General features: G+C 42.4%; 1 protein-coding gene and 1 pseudogene across 4 annotated transcripts in view; both read left to right on the top strand.

Moving 5' to 3' along the window:
* Pip5k1b (phosphatidylinositol-4-phosphate 5-kinase, type I, beta) overlaps positions 1-17,200 on the top strand; it is a 294,854-nt gene that overhangs the window by 257,872 nt on the left and 19,782 nt on the right. For all 4 annotated transcript variants that reach the window (XM_005388578.2, XM_013516348.1, XM_013516346.1 and 1 more), the window contains one exon: positions 15,184-15,301. In XM_005388578.2, the coding sequence (XP_005388635.1) occupies positions 15,184-15,301 (118 nt within the window). The remainder of the gene's footprint in view (positions 1-15,183; positions 15,302-17,200) is intronic.
* Positions 10,586-11,352, top strand: LOC102008250 (annotated as a pseudogene).

Below are 17,200 nucleotides of genomic sequence, written 5' to 3'. Positions count from 1 at the left end.
GTTTGTAACTCTGTATTGTCTGTATTGTGCTTGTGATATGTTGTAAAATGTTGTATGTCTGTTAATGTTTCCCTCCTTTTATCCTTAAAATAAAAAAAAAGAAAATAGATAATTTAGAGTTATCAGAAGGTAGAATACATGAAAAAGCAGTGTAATTTTAATGACAGCTTTCAGATTTTAATATTTGTGTTTACAAATTGCGAAGCACATTAACATATCACCAGTAGTCAGGTATGTGAACAATGTTAAATAATGGGCTTTTTGTTTATGGTGGTTCACAGTGTGCTGTATTGTTTCCTAGTTTCTGTGGGAGTGCCTTCTAGAAGGCAGAGTCTGAGTATAGCGTGGTGTTATAGTTTATGTCTAGATGGCCCCCTAAAGCCACATGCACTCATAGATAGGGCTTTGCAGAACTGATGGGATCGTGGGGACTTGACACTCATTAGTGAGTCAGTCCATTGATGTGTTAATAGTTAAATGTGATGTTAGGAGGTGAAGGCAGTTTAGAGAAGGTGGACCACTGGAGGCATAGCCTGGAAGGGTCTATCTCCCTTTCCCTTGACGGCCTCCACTTTCCACTTCCATGCCATGAACTGTTTCCCCCCTGCCATGCCACCCTGCCTTGGAGTAGCCAACTATGGCCTAAAACCTCAACAAACTGTAAGCTAAAGAAACCTTTCCTCTTTCAGTTGTGGTGCCTGGTGTTGTGTCTCAGCAACAAGAAAGTAACTAAGACACATGGTAAAGGACTACATATCTGGCCTCAGTAACATAGGCAGTATTCAGATCTCCCAAACACCGAAAAGGTCTCAGTCTACTGAATCCACCAGCCCTGTGTACACGCAAAGCACCAGCTTTGAAATGCAGTTTGCTGGGCCTCTTCTCAATTCTAGTGCACACTGACATTTGAGAACCTCTATTTAAGCAAGTGAGTTACAATGACTTTTGATTCTAATGTGCCTAGTTTTAATCCTTAACATAGAGAAGGACTTGGTGTATAATGAGACACTGCCAGAGATTATTAAAGCTGTACCATGATTTAAAAACCAGAGTAAGTCAGTTCTCCTCACAGGCTCCATCCAGTACCATACATCTTCCAGACAGGTGCCTCCTGTTTTGTGCTCACTGTTTGATTTATTTATCCCTAAAGTGTGTATGTTCCTAATGATTCAGGACAAGGTGTTGACCTGTATAGCAGAGACTGGTACTTACTGTGACATTTTCCAATTATTCAAGTCAGATTCCATAATTAGTTTGGTGTTGGCCTAGCCATGTATGAGAAAATTTCCTGTCATTCTAGCTGTCTTTGAAGTTAGCAGAAACCCTAAAAATCAATTCTGTTTATGGTTTTCCAATAGCTGTGGACAATTATAATTACAATATACATCAGAACAATACTGCCATCCTTATGTGTTCTCGTATTATTTTTTCCAGTAATTTATGCAATCTTTTTTTTTGGTTTTGGTTTTTCTCCGGTACCGGGAACCGAACTCACGACCTTGCGCTTGCCAGGCAGGCGCTTTGCCGCTGAGCTAAATCCCCAGCCCCTAATTTATGCAATCTTAACAGTAATTTAGGTGGTCATTTCAATCCTGTACATTTTTAGTACACTGATGAAGTGAGAACCAGAGCAAAGTCCGCAATCTAAGGCACAAGCACACCCAAAAAAATCTTTGTTAGATTTTACCAAAGAAGGACCTTACTTTTTTAAGGATAGAAAATATAGTGTAGCAAAGAATAAGAATTGTACTTTTGTTTTCACATACTTAGAATTTCTTAAAGGTTAATGTTTTCTTTCATTTCTAAATTTTGTCGATAGGAGTTTCTGTTCCCAAAAATGATATTATAAGCTGAGGAAAGGGAGGGAAAAGTAGTGAGTCATTCTGTTTGCCGAGGGCCAGGGCTTCCTTTAAGCATTTATAACACCTGAATTAATTTGCTAGGCCGACACAGTATGGTAAGTCTCATAAATTAGGTGGTTTACGTGATGGAATATACTGTCTCACAGTCTTGGAGGCCAGAAATTCCAAGTCAATGCGGCAGCAGGGATAGTTCGTGCTGAGGGCTGTGGGGAAGAATAGTTCGGGTCTCTGTGCCAGCTCATTGCGCTAGCAGTCTCTGGTACTGTGCAGCTTGTAGATCTTTGCTTTGAGCTTCACATGGAATTCTACTGTACATTACCTATTTCCCCCTCTTACAAGGACACCAGCCATAACGCAGTAGTATACACCCTGCCTCGGTATAACCGCATCTTAACTAATTGTATCTGCAGTGACCCTACGCTCAAGGAAGGCCACACTATAAGGCACTGGGGCTAGAACTTCAGTGTAGGCATTTTAAACGGACACCATTCAGCATAACACTGTCTCTCTGAATAAAGCTTTGTTCTTCTGGGTTGTTTTTATTTGTTTTCCATTGTAATGCCAGTAAGTTTAAAGAGATTCAGAGTATGCGGTTGCAAACCACCACCCATGGGAGTCATATCACTGAGCTATGGTACAAAGGGATAATGATGCTTAGTATGGGAATGATTTCCTGTGCACTTTATTTTAGACTTTTATTGGTTCCATTAGCTTACACAGCAAAAGGTATTTCTAATTCAGCATATTGTATTTCTCATATGCCACTTTGATTTCAAGCTTTGGTTGAAAGAGGGCGAACTGAGATTGAGAATCAAAGCTGTAGGAAGGTGAAAGGACATCATCAAATCCATACCCCTGATTTATACAGAGAGGGAACTCTGGGATCCAGGAAAGGACAGTATCTTACTAAATATAGCAGTCAGCCACTTTTTGCCATTTGGTGCTAGAACTCAGTTCCCCTGCTCTTTTTCTAGCTCTTTCTCCCACATGTACTGCTTCTCTGAGCCAGGGAGACCATAGGTCCCCTGTAATTTAAAAGATCCCCACACCTACTGTCTTTACGGTGCTTGCTTCTAGTTGGAGAGTACAATCAACTCTGTTTTCATGCATGTCATCCATCTGGAGATGTTTTGTGAGCTGCCGATACTGTGGTTTTTTTCAAATCCCCCAAGCCTCACTTACAGGACCTAATTCAATATATTACCCTCAACTCCATGGACATGGGCTCTGGGAAGAGACTAATTCTAGTATTCCTGCCAATATGAACAGGAAAACATGGATTCCTAGAAAATAGAAGTCATTCTTCAGTATTGTGAAGTCCCATAGAAATTAATCATCAAGTTTTTTTACTTTGATTTGTTGTTTTAGCTACTTTGGTGGAAGGTTTATGTATTTTTATATTTTATCATCAAATACGTAGTTATTAGCTTTTTAAATATTTATTGTCTATCTCCCCAATTAATTTGGTTTTGGATATTTTTTCCAGTTATATTGATAAATAAAAATTATACATAATTTACATGTACAACGTGGTGTTTTGATATACATATATACATTGTGAAATGATTACCATAACCAAGCTAATTAACATACCCATTGTGTCCACGGTTACGATAGTTTTGTCCCTGTGCTGGGCAGACTTAAGATCAATTCCCTTAGTAAATTTCAAATATACAATATAGAATTACCAACTATAGTAACCTCATTGTACACTGGATCTCTGGAACTCACTCATCTTGCATAACCAAATCTCTGTACCCTTTGACCAACATCTTTCCGTATCTCCTTTACCCCAGGACCTCATTACCACATTCTAGTCTCTGCTTTTGAGTTCAGCGTTTTTAGATTCCACATCTAAGTGAGCTTATGCAGTTTCTCTCTTCTGTGCCTGTCTTGTTTCACTTAGCAGAATGTCTTCCCAGTTCATCTGTGTTGTAGCTAATGGCAGGATTTTCTTCTTTTCAAGACTGAATGATGTTCTATTGTGTGTGTGTACGCGCATGTGTGTGTTTGTGTATGTGTATTTTCTTTAGCAGTTCATCCACCAATGAACACTTAGTTTGTTGCCCCATCTTTTTTACCAACTCATTTTGTGCTTTTAACATAGTACTTGCATGACATAGGCATTCGGTATATGTTTGAATTGATGATTTATAGGGTAATTTTGGAAGTACAAAAACAGATGCTGGTTTTTATAATGATAGCTCATTACTGAAGTATAATTTATGTATAGTGAAATCCAGAAATCTTAAGCAAATACTTCCATGAATTTTGACTAATATAGAGATGAGTAACCATTACCAGATCATGGTAGAGCACATCCTGCCATCCCCAGAGAAGGTTCCCTTCTGCCCTTCCTCATCCTGAGCCCAGGTCACAGAGGCATTCACCTTGTTTCTTTCTGGAAGGCTTTGCAGTTTTCACTTTCACATTTTTGAAATTAACTTTTGGGGGCTGGGGATTTAGCTCAGCAGCACAGTGCCTGCCTGGCACTTCAAAAATGAACTGAGCTACATCCCCAGCCCTTTTCTTTTTTGAGACAGGATCTCCCAAAGTCTCTAAATTGCCCAGGCTAGGCTAGAACTTGCAATCCTCCTGCCTCAGCCTCCCAGAGTGCTAGGTTTACAAGCAGATGCCACCATGGCTGGCTATATTATCTCTTTTTTAAATGAATCATTGTTGCTGAGAATATCTTAGAAACACAGGAAAGGACAATATTCTCAACAGCGACTGGTGACTTGAAGCAGTCTGTGTAAGACATGGTATTGTTCTGATTCAAGCCACCTGTGCCCCCTATATTTAGCAACTTAGCCTTACTACCCAAATGTACAAAAGAAATAGCAAGAGGCCCAACCTAACACGGTTGTCTTTAATTCTTAAATGAAATAATGTGGATAATACAGTCATCGTCTTGTAAACTTTACAGTCAATAATAACTGCTAGCTTTAAATGTACATGTGTTTGCACGTGTGTGCGTGTCTGTGCTGGGGTACCATAATGGAAAGAAAAGCAAGAGCTAGGTGTTGAAAGAAGGTCCCTGAACGTGGGTGAGGTTTCCCTTTGGTCTGTCGGTTGCTCTGTACCACTCTGCAGCAGACTGTGAGCCTGGGTTTCCCCCATGACAGACGGGGACGGAGGGAAGTTAAGCCTGAGCACCAGGCCCACATGGCAGCCATCAGTCAATATCAGGGAGAGCGCCCCCTGCTCCCCTCTGTGTTAGAAACCGGCAGCCTCATCTAAAAACAGCAAAACGGAGCAGCAGCCATGCTCGCAGCTGAGAAGGAGAAAAGGCAGAGAAATCAGCTCAGAGCTCTGAAAGTCTCCTGTTTGTCCGGGCAGGTCAGGCAGGTGGGCAGCTCATCAGTTAGATGCTGTGGTCGTGGTCAAGGGCCTCCCACCTCCCTGCATCCACATCGGGACACTGAGTACACAACTTTGCTCCACGTGCGGCCAAGGAGCTCAGCAGGCGGGAGGTGCTCTGTCCCAGCAGGGTGTGAGGTCTGCTGCATGCTCACACTTCCAGGCTGCATTGAGAGGTCTAGTGCCAGAACTTGAGGGGGTTTTGAGCGCTTGAAAAGTTTCACAGCTTCCTTCCTTTGCTCCCCAGCCCGACAAAGGTGAGCTTCTGGAGTTGGGTGCGGAGTGTTAGTCTGACCATCCACTGCTGCCAGGGCATGCTGCAATCAGCTTGCCCGTAGCAGAGTGTGGCTCTCGGACCGAACAGATATTTGCAACTATTAAGTGAACCTGGGCTGTCTTTGTGGATTTTCTTCGTGAGGAGAGCTGTCCTGTTCACCTTCGTTATCAGTTAATGATCCGGTAGCTAAACTCAGAGTAGCAGAAAAAAATCCTTCCAAAGACTTATGATAAATCTGTCCATGCAGACAGACCTCACCAAAGCCCCGGGGCACAGGCAGAGTCTGAGTCTCAGCCGTGGTGACACTGCCCTGCTATGATGCAGAAGAACAGTGTGGTCTTGGCCTTTCTTTCCTTCACTTGCATTATGCAGCCGGAGTCCTGTGAGATGCCGGGCAGGCGCTGCCATTCCCATTTGCCAAGGAGGAACCAGGAGCTCAGTGCGCACGTCCTGACTTGCCCGCATGATAACTCCTCAACAGAAAAGTGGGGCTTCTATCCCCGTCCTGCCCTGGTCCACACAGCTTGGATTTTTTCCTCTCACGGCAGTCAGCTTCAAAAGGGCAAACCCCGTTCACATGAAGCAGCTAAAATATGGCATGAATTTAAGCAAAGTAGAAAGAAAAAAGGAAAAACAAAAGCAGGCCCCATTTAACCTTGTTGAACACAGTTTTCTCGGCACGGCCTGGTGATCGTGACTTTGAGCCCAAGGAGGCAAATGTGACCTTAACTCATATAAACAATGTTTACACAGTCCTAAGAATGCAAACTCTGTGTATCGGTTCTCTGATTCGGGGACCAACTCATGGACAAAGCAGGACAAATTTAATTATAGCTGTAAGATAGAAAATAAATATTGGCAGCTATAACAAATAGAGATAAAAGGTTTCTTAGTGGGTCTAACACAGGGTGAGAGAAGAAAGGGGCAGATGAAACAATGCAGGACTTTGAAGGATATACACTATATCACCGGTAGAATAATAAGGTTGTTAGGAATGGTACTCATAGTTGCAAAATAGATAAAAATAGCATAGACGTGCATACATTTCCTTCCTAGAGAATCAGCAGATGGTGTTTTAGGTTGAAACTATCTTTTGTTTGTTTTGTTTTTTGAGACAGGGTCTCACTCTGTAGTTCAGACTGGCCTTGAACTCATTCCTTTAGTCCAGGCTGGCCTCCAACTCATGGTGATCCTCCTGCCTCAGCCTCCTGAGTGCTGGGATTGCAGGCTGAAAATATCTTTTGTTCCCTGATTCATCAAAGGACATGAAGGGACTCACCAGGACAGCTAAACAGAGAGATTCTGAGAGCCCTGGGATGGGAGGTGAGCAGGAGGATAGTCCTTTTCGTTCTAAACGATCTATGTCACAGGATATATTGTGATGTTCTTTCTCTGATTAAAAAAAAAAATTGAGGCAGTAAGGGACTGACTTTTAAACGACAAAAACGGTGTCCCCTGCACTCATGTCCCACGAGAATTAGCTGTAAAACACTCATCAGGTCTGCAAACAGCAGTCAGTGTTCCGGGCCATAAAATCATCAGTGACTGTCTCAGCACTTTGGCCGGCTAATGCTCTGCAGTGAAGCCAAACTAATGTCACTGGTGACAGAGAGAAGCATTTTGTACATGGCAGCCTGCAAGTCATCAAAGCGCGGCAAATGTTCCCCAGCAGAGGGGCAGCACGGAGGTGTACTCCCTCTCCTGCGCCGCTCTCCCCTCCTCTGGGTTTTCCATTTGTGCTGAGGCAGAGAACTAACACGGGAATGGTAGCGACAGTTCCTGTGCGTTTAGAAGGGAAGAGCGCGGCTGGGTAGATGAACCGTTTCCTGTGAAGCTTGTTGCAAATTAGATGCAATTAGCCCTCAGACAGCCTGAATCCAGAGAGCGGTGGCAAAACTGGACGGCGTGGAGCCCAGGCAGGCAGCGAGCTCTCGGCTTCTGCACGCCGGCCTTTCCGGGCTGCGAGCTGCATGTGAGCTGATCCCACAGCTGGAATCTGCGAGCACTTCCCGCGAGACAGACACCCCCCCTTGTAAGGGACCCCGTAACACAGAGCCCCGGATATCCACAGAGAAAGCAGGAACTGATTCCAAATAGGCTTGTGCCCAGGAAATCAGCAGTACAGTAAGAAACCTGGACGATAGGAGGAAATGTTCCCCAGTGTGAGAAACAACGAGAGATGAGCATTCGGTTAATCAGAGGTACAGACATTTAAGCGGAAATCCCTTTTAGAAGATATACCTTACCTTTACTGTCTGGGGCATTTGCAAGGCTGGAGGAATTTACTGTAGATGACGGATACATGTACTGGGGTTGGGTGGTTTTACTCTTTCATTTCATTCTTTAAGTAACAGTGAACAAAAACGTACATATTCATGCCGAGTATTTAGGTTCTTGAACCAAAATAATATTTCATGTTCTGTGTAAAACATGTATCATTTAGAAAGGTATATTTTTATCTTCAATAATGTACATGATCTTTACTAATCTCTCTTTGCTAAAAATAACGCATGGATGTTAAAATGAAATACCTTTAGTATCATTTTATGCCAAGGCCCAAAACAAAAGTGAGGCTGCCTTTCTTGAGAAGAAAGTGGGCAGAAACGAGTTTTTCAGCCCGTAGGTGACTGCCCACCTCCACCTTTAAAAGATGTTAGAGTCCGGGGATAGAGCTCAGTAGCACAGCACCTGCCTAGCAAGCATGAGTTCCTGAGTTCAATTCCTGGCAACAACCAAAAAAAAAAAAAAAAAAGGAGCTTAGAGCAGTTAAAAAAAAAAACTGGCAGAATATAACTTTTTCTAGTTTTTATTTTTTATTAGTACAAGTTTGCAGTACCTAACAATCACATTCCTCATGTAGAGTTGGGGCATGTACAGAACACATCTCAATTCTTTTTTCATCTCCTTCCCTCTCTCCTCCTTCCATCTCTTTGATCCCCTTCCCATTTGAAAAAACCTGTCTCCTTACTTCCTATTATCCATCTTTTATTTCACTCTTTACTTACGTTTTGTGTCTCATATAAGAGAAATCATACAATATTTTTTTTATTTTAAAGATAAAAGGAGGGAAACATTAACAGACATACAACATTTTACAACATATCACAAGCACAATACAGACAATACAGAGTTACAAACAAAGTGGTAGGGAATTAACAATGTTACATATTGATATCTTCAAAGTGGCTTCTCATGAAAACAGATATAGACATGCAATACTGGTCAACCAAAGACTCATTGACAGTTTCTTTCAGCATAGAAATAGAAGATAGAAGAACAACCATGTTATCTATCCTGTATATACATACATACAAAATTTCTCCTTCTTTCCCTTCTCTTTTCCCACATCCCAGAAGCCCTTTACTCTTCAGTGGTTTCCTATCATTTCACAGTGTCTATCATACCTCCGAGTTTAAATTAACTCTTTCAAGTTTTACACTAGTGACACAATGCGGTGCTTGCACATGTATGTTTGATTTAAGAAATCATACAATATTGAAGTTGGTGTGTCTGATTTATTTCACTTAACATTATGTTCTCAAGGTACCTCGATTTTCCTACAGTAAATCACTAATGTTTATTCTTCTTTATGGCAGAGCATGCTTTATTGTAGATAAATACCACATTTTTTTCCATTCATCTGTTGATGGACATATGGCTTGATGGCTTTCAAGATTTAGCTATTATTATTTGTGCTGCTGTAAAAATATATATGCATGTATCGCTGTAATATGATGTCTTTAACTTTTTTGGGGGGATACCTAGAAGGGGAGTATCTTGGTCAAATGGAATATCTAGCTTTAGTGTTTTGAGAATCCCCATACTGATATTCACTATGGTGTACTCGTTTACATTCCCACCAACAATGTAGTAGGATTCCTTTTTCCCTTCACAGCCTTGCCAGCATTTGTTATTATTTTATTTCTGTCTGGAGTAATATGGAATCTTAGTGTTGTTTTAATTTATATTTCTCTAATGGCCACAGAAGTTGAACATTTTTTTCAGACACATGGGTCAATGGAACAGAATAGAGGAAGCAGAAACAACCCCTGGCACATACAGATGTTTGATCTCTGACAGAAGGGTCAAAAACATACACCGGAGGAAATATAACCCCTTTAACAAATGGTGCTGGGAAAACTGGCTATCTACATGCAAAAGATTAAATCCAGACAAAACTCTCACCATGTGTGACTAAACTAAAATCAGATGACATCAGGTATATTTGGGGTGGTATCGCTGTAGACACTAAAATCAAAATGAATCAAAGATCTCATTGTTAAAACAGAAACAACCTGCTGGAAGATAGAATAGGTAAAACTCTTGAAGACACAGACACAAGCAAGGACTTCCTGAAAAGAACCCCAGTGGTATAAGAAATAGTACGTAAAATCAACAAATGGGATCACATCAAATTAAAAAACTTCTGCACACCGAAGGAAACAACTAACAGAGTGAGGGGTCAAATTTCAGAATGGGAAAAGATTTTTCCTGCTATTTCTTATAGAGTATGTAGAAGATATAAAGAACTCAAAAGAATTAAACTTCCCAAGACCCAGTCAAAACACGGGCAACCAAAATGAATAGACATTTCTCAGAAGTAGTACAAATGGCCAATAAACACAGAATATGAGAGAGATCTGTGAGTCAACAAAGATGCCAGTCCCAGGCCAGCAAAAGGGCCTCAGGGGCACTGTGAAGGCCTTGGTGTGGGTTTTCTGGAGTGTCTGCCTCTGACTTATACCTGAGAGCCCAGCCACTCTGATGGAGCCTGTGGCACTTGGTACTTGGACTGGCCTCTGCCTTCTTGCTTCCTGTCTCTCTTTGGTGCTTTCTTTCTCTTTAGCACTTTGACCAGCGTAATGTTTTGTGTTTTGCGTTTTGCTTTTTTTTTTGAGATAGGTCTCTCTAAATTCCCCAGGGGACACCAGCTTCCAACCCTCCTGCCTCAGCCTCCCGGAGTGCTGAAATTATAGGCCTGTACCACCACGCCCAGCTTTAAATCTTTATGTCAGTGTCTGTCTTCCTTGATACTGCATATGTTTCATAAGGCATGTACTTATATTTATTTTGATCTCTGCTAGATACTGGCACCTAGGGCATGGATGGACGCTTATTAAATATTTGCATTGTATATTCATCATCACAAATCACTCCACCAGCCCCACTTAGTTGGTACTTTCATTGTCGTTTTACATATGGGAAGCTGGAGCTCACAAGGCTGAAGAAAGTTACCCAGTATGTAGGGAGCAGTGGGTCGGCTTGGAGCGACTGGAAGCGGGCCAAGGTTTTAGTTATGTTCACACCCGCGGTGATGCGAGCTTTACACAAGAACAAGACCCTTCGATACAGGGTTCCCATGTTGTTGCTGGTTGTTGGAGGTTCTTTTGGTCTCCGTGAGTTCTCACAAATCCGATATGATGCTGTGAAGATGAAAATTGATCCTGAATTGGAAAAAAAGCTGAAAATGAATAAAATATCTTTAGAGTCAGAATATGAGAAAATAAAGGACTCTACTTTTGAAGACTGGAAGAATATTCGAGGCCCAAGGCCTTGGGAAGATCCCGATCTCCTCCAAGGACGAAATCCAGAAATCCTTAAGACTAAGACAACCTGACTATGCTCATTCTTTTTAAAAAAATGTTATCAACAGGACATATTGGTCCAGAACATACTGGACATAAAATCCTAGGACTGTAGAAAGCTGGTTATGAGTAATTTGATAGAAGATAAACTTGATTTTAAAAAGTCAAGTATACAGGTCTTTGTATTTCCCAGCTAGTCTACTTGCAAATGAAAGTAACAGTCTTGACAACATAAAAAATGTCAACAAAAATGTGAAAAAAAAAAAAAGAAAGAAAGTTACCCAGTATCACACACAATTAAGTGGGAACACCAGAATTCAAAGCCGAGTCTGCCTGATTCCGAAGCTCATGCTCTGAATGCAGTTGCTGTATGTAGGTTTTGTTTTCCCTAAAATGTGCTTTCATCCTTTTGAGGTGATAGAGTGTCATCTGTGTCTTTTTCGGGGGGAGTGGGATTAAATTTTGAATGCTGCAGTGATGCAATCAGTTAGCATACAGTACGTATACAGCAGTATAAATTTTGGACCTTTGCACTAAGCTACATTCCTACTCCTTTTTTTATTTTTTACTGTGAGATAGGGCTTCCCTAAGTTTCCTGGGCTGGGCTACCTTACCTTCCAAAGTTCTGTGATCACAGGCATGGGCCACCATGCCTGACTCTAATCTAAACCTTCTAAGGAAATAATATTTGCGCTTATCTCACTAAGTCCACACAGCCTAACAAGGATAAGAAAAATAAGGAGCAATTCATTGAATATATAGTTCTCACTCATTGCCAAGACAAGAAGTCAGATTATCAAAAATACCTTTAATGCAACTTTGCCATTCAAATGCCTGATCCTGTCTATAGGGCCATATATTTTACCCCATTCTTTCATAGAGGTATTTCGTTTAGATATTAAACTGTTGGAGGCTTGAAAAGCTTTATTGTGCTTGTTAAATACTTATGTCCTCTTTTTGAAAATATGTTGCTTTGTAAAACCTATTTTGCCTACTCACTTTTCCTCAAATCTTTACATTTACTGTTACTCTCCCCCAAAACAAAGATTTCTACCGCTCACACCAAAAGCCAAACATGCCATATTTCTGGTCTTACGTGATTATTTTACAAGCTCCTAGGCACAGTTGCTACTGAGCCACCTCAGCTTCTCCCATCACATACAGTAGTTCCACAATTTCAGTAGAGAGAACCACAGCCTGTAATCCCAGCACTTGGGAGGCTGAGGCAGGAAGGTCCCTGCAAGTTTGAGGCCAGCCTGGGCCATATAGTAAGTTCAAGACCAGCCTGAACTACATAGCGAGATCCAATCTCAAAAGCAAGAAAAAAAAAAATCATAATTGAAAACTCATACAGGAAAGGGGAAACTTACTTTTTTGATCCTCATCAAATATCTATTTTTAAAGTAATCTAGAAGCTACTTTTTTCAATTATATGAAAAGTATACAAAAAAAAAAAAAAAAGAATAAAAACAGAAAGTTTACCACGTTTCCATATTTCCTGACCGCTTTGTCTCTTGCTGTGGTGTCGAAGTAGATAAAGGGTTTATCTTTCTCACAGGGCCTGGCCAGGCAGGGTCATTTTAAACCCCCAAAAGAATGAGCAGCGTCCTCACAGTTAAAAGGCAACAGGCAGTCAGCGCTCATTACTGCCTCCTTTTTCTGACCCAAAAAATAACCTGAGCAGTGCCCACTGCCACCCACTGCCTCATCGGCCACAGCCTCCGAAAGCTGATGGTTTGCTTCAGCAGTAAATCTGAGCGCTTACAGGATAAAGGCGACAACTCAAGGAAAGACGCACCTGCTGCTCTGGGAGCTCCCCCAACAGGAGACGTCCCATAGTCCCATACTGCATAACCCACAAGCTTTTGAAAGACCAAACGACTTCCTTACTGTGTCCAGAATTGGAGAGGAAGTGCGTCCAACCGGAAGTGAGACCGCTTTCGCCCTTCATTTCCACATTCCCACGTATCGCCAAGTGCAAGATCAGTGGACGATCCCTGACCCACACTGTCCTCTTCCTACTGGTCTGTATTTATACTTTTCTTCCCTGGGGGCTGGAGATCAAACCTGGTTGCAGACCAGGCCAGTGCTTCACCACTCAACTCTGCCCTCTGCCCCTCACCATTTTCTTCCTGTATTTTTTTGAACAGAAAAAATACAAATGAACTCTATCTGTTAATAGCCAAAGAATTCTTTCGGTGAGGTTTTTTTAGTTATTAGAAAGGTCAGGGCTACTGAACATTTCCATTTACCTTCCATTAATAGGTAGATCCACACAGAGACAGAATTAGGTGCAGCTTTTGGAGTGGGGGCAACAGGTGGCACGGTCCACAGCAGTCTCCTGTGCGGCTCGCTTAGACCAGAATCCCTGGGATGACTTCGGAGGGGTTTTCAGAGGAGCTGAGCTCTTCCATGAGCCCCGAGAGGACAGAGAAACGTGGTGGAACCGGAAACCGCGGGGCAGCTGGGGAACCGGAAACCTCCTGGGCAGCAGTCCTCCGCTCTGCTGCCCAGGGAAGCCACGGTGCTGCGAGTTCCTTCCGGTCAGCTCCCCCGACACCAGAGTCATCTTCTTGCCCCAGTTCTCTGTCAGAGGTTTTATGCCTGCAAAACCTTCTCATGGTCAATTGAAAACACAGATTAAAAAGAAATAATGTTTTTATTTTTATTAGTACATGTTTTTGGTGCCTAATGATTACGCTGCTCTTGGGGAGTCGGTACCCGTACATAACACACCTTAATTCTTTTTACATCTTCTTCTCCTCTGCTGGCTCGATCTCTGGTCACCTTCCCATTAGCAAAAGATTTATCTCCCTGTTTCCTGTTATCTATCTTTTATGGTGCTCTTTATTTATACTTTGGATTTCTCATGTAAGAGAAACTATATCATATTTAAGCTTGTGTTTCTGATTTATTTCACTTAACATCATGGTCTCAAAGTGCACCCATTTTCTTACAGTAGATGACTCAAATATATCCTTCTTCACTGCAGAGTAGTACTCCATTGTGTATAAAAACCACATATTCTTTACCCATTCATCTGTTGATGGACAGATAGGCCCCTTCCAAGACTTAGCTATTATGAGTTATGCTGCTGAATATGCACATGAATGTGCACATATCACTATAATATGATGTCTCTAACTCAGTCAAGAAGATACCTAGAAGGGGATAGCTAGGTTGGTCAAACAGAATTTCTAGTTTTAGTTTTTTGAAGACTCTCCATAAAAAACATAACTAACTTTATGTCATCAGGGGAAAATGTGCATCTCTAAACTCCAGTATTAGTGTCCAGTTTAAGTACTACCAAAATGAAGCAGTTCCTCCAACAGTCCACTTTGGGTGTCATACCACATAAAAACAAGGTGCTTCCTGTCCCAGCGCCTCCCCAGTCTGCTGTCAGCACTGCTTTGTCTGTGTTGTGAGTGAGGATCTGTGCAGGCTGGGCTCACAGACCATGTAATGCAGTGCTCTGCGCATCTGCAAGTCGCCCTTATTCCAGGTGTGTGCTCCAAGGCAGCGCCTGCAACAGCCAGGAGCTTGTGTGAAATGCAAGTTCACAGGCTGCGTGCCAGCCCCTCTGAATCAGAAACTCCCATGGAAGGGCCAAAGAAAGTGCACTGTAACCAGCCACCCGCCCGGGGGGAGGCGGTTCTGATGCAGACTGAAGCTTGAGAACCATTGGTATAGTTGGAGTTTTTGTGCCAAAAAAGAAAACTAAATAAATGGGAAGTAATAAACAGAAAGGAAGGATACACAGAGCTGCATTCTGTAAAGCAGCAAGATGAGAATAGATAAAGGGAGAATGAGGAGAACAGAAGCGGTGAAAACCACCTAGATAGACCGAGCTATCTAGGTTCACAGCATCCACTAAAAACAAGGCACAGGACCTACAAATCACCTCTCAAAAATGCCTGAAGTCATGAGAGCAAAACTGCTCCTAGTGAAAACAATTTTTAAAAATTTAGGTGATGGTATCTCTAGACATGACTTTCAAATAAGTGTTTCATGCCCAAAAGCTGCCCACCTAGGCACAGCTTTGGGATGTGTTTGGGTTTGTTTGAAGGCACTGTGCCCACAGTCTGTCCTTCTTTCTCAGTAAAGGGTTACCTTCGAGTTCAACCTTCACCTTGGAGGAGGGGACCATCTACCTGACTGCTGAGCCAAACGCCATGGAAGTGCAGGACGACAGTGCCTCTGTGCTTGATGTCTATTTAGTAAGTCCTTTGTTTTTACTTTCTTTCCTTCCCCTTCTGGGTTACAAATGGATCCAGGCCATGGCTCACACAAAAACAAGTTCTGTAAAACCAGGCATGCTTGGGTTTTCAAAGGAATAATGACCCCGTCACTGCTACAAAGGGTGTGTCTTTTCCCATGTGGTGCTTCGCCACAGCTCTTGTTGAACATTACACAAAAGGCTATCAAGGTCTGTGCTCAATCACCATATACCACAAGAAATCAAAGGCTCTAGGTCGCAGGAAAGTGGGGCTCCCTGATGTCATTCCCAACAAATAGCTCTTCCCTTTGATTCAGTTGTGCCCTTGTGTTTGAATCTTCTTCATTTTGGTATTGCCTCCTGTCTTGTCACTTTCTCATGGCTGGAACATAACTCCTGACATCACAACTTATAGAGAAAGAGAAGTTTATTTGGGCTCACGGTTTCAGAAGTTCCAGTGCATGGTTGGCAGCACAAACACAGAAACAGCATGGTAGGAGGGCCTGCCATGGAGGAAGGCTGCTCACATCATGGTGAACAGGAAACAGAGAGAAGAAAAGAAGTAGGGAAGGAGATGCACCCTTCCAGGTCAAGCTCCTCGTGACCTGTCTCTATGACAGACCCCATCTCCTAACAACAAGTCAGCTTTAACTCCCCGGTCCATTCACCTTCTGGAAGACTCACCTCTGATTGCATGAGTCTTTGGAGAACATTCTAGATCTGAACTATCACACCACCTTGCTAAATCCAGGAAGCACAGAACTGGATTGTTGGAAGAACCTAAATTCAGCACCAATGAATTTTGGCTCCTTCCTTGGTTGTCACCAACAGGCTGTGTGATATGGGCAGAACTTCTCTGGCTGTGTCCCCTGGCTGTCTCACAAGGTTGCTCTGAGGTCCATGAGTGATCAATGTGAGAACATCCTTGGGAGCCTGTCAGATAATCTACATTGTCTTCACTGGGTTGTTAAATGATGAGAAGAAGGTACTTTGGTGGGCTAGAGTGCAGAAAAGGAGACTGTTTCCTCTACAAAGTACAGTTCACACACATACTCCACATCCTCATACACTCACACAAAAGCACGTGAAATGGGGAGAGTGTTCATTAAAATTTTCTGGGTGGTTTTTTTTTTAAGCTTTGTTAGAGCTGAGCCGATACTGTCCATCACTATGGTAGGCAAGCATGACCTTGGGAATCAACACCACTTGGTATGAGTCTCATAGCAGCACATCTGCGCCCACTGGGCTCCTTCAGCTGCACCCTGTGCCTCTCCATACCCCCAGTCTGGCTCTATAGTTTCTCAAATGTGTGCTGGAGAACATCAGATGCCTAAAATGTTACTTTGGAGCCCACAGCCCTCTCGTGTGTCCTCAAAGCCCTGCCTGGTCCAGTCTCCCATACTTCTGTAACCCTTTCTCCCTGGGCCTTAGTCTTCTGTGTTGATGCTACCTTATTCAAGCCACTCTGAGCTCCTTGGGGTTTCTCCCACAGACTAAGTATGTTTCCGCCTCAGGGCCTCTGCCTTTGCTGTTCTTGTCTGTATCCTCATTCCCAGAGCCAGCCCATTGCTTCTCCTTCCCTTCATGCCTCTGCCCAAAACATCTGCTCTTCAGAAAGGCTTTCCCTGATCACCCTCTATAAAATAGCAGGTCCCCACCAACTACTGTGCAAAAATTTTTTCATAACCCCTAAATATCCTGGTTTCTGACTAATCAGAGTTTTTTCCACTTTGCATGGCTTTTGCTCCCAGTTAAAAAGTAAGTTAATTGCATATTGTGAACTTCTTACAGAAGAGTTGATGCCACACACAAAAAAACAAGAAAATAGAGAATCAAGTAAGAAAATATTAAACAGTTTTGGTTTTGTTTGTTTTTAATCTCATGGTAATCTGGATTCATC

The sequence above is a fragment of the Chinchilla lanigera genome, unplaced genomic scaffold (assembly GCF_000276665.1).
Source record: "Chinchilla lanigera isolate Chin_1 unplaced genomic scaffold, ChiLan1.0 scaffold00033, whole genome shotgun sequence".
NCBI classification, from domain to species: Eukaryota; Metazoa; Chordata; class Mammalia; order Rodentia; family Chinchillidae; genus Chinchilla; species Chinchilla lanigera.
Note: the sequence above shows the minus strand (reverse complement) of the source record. Positions and strands in the feature narration are given on the sequence as shown.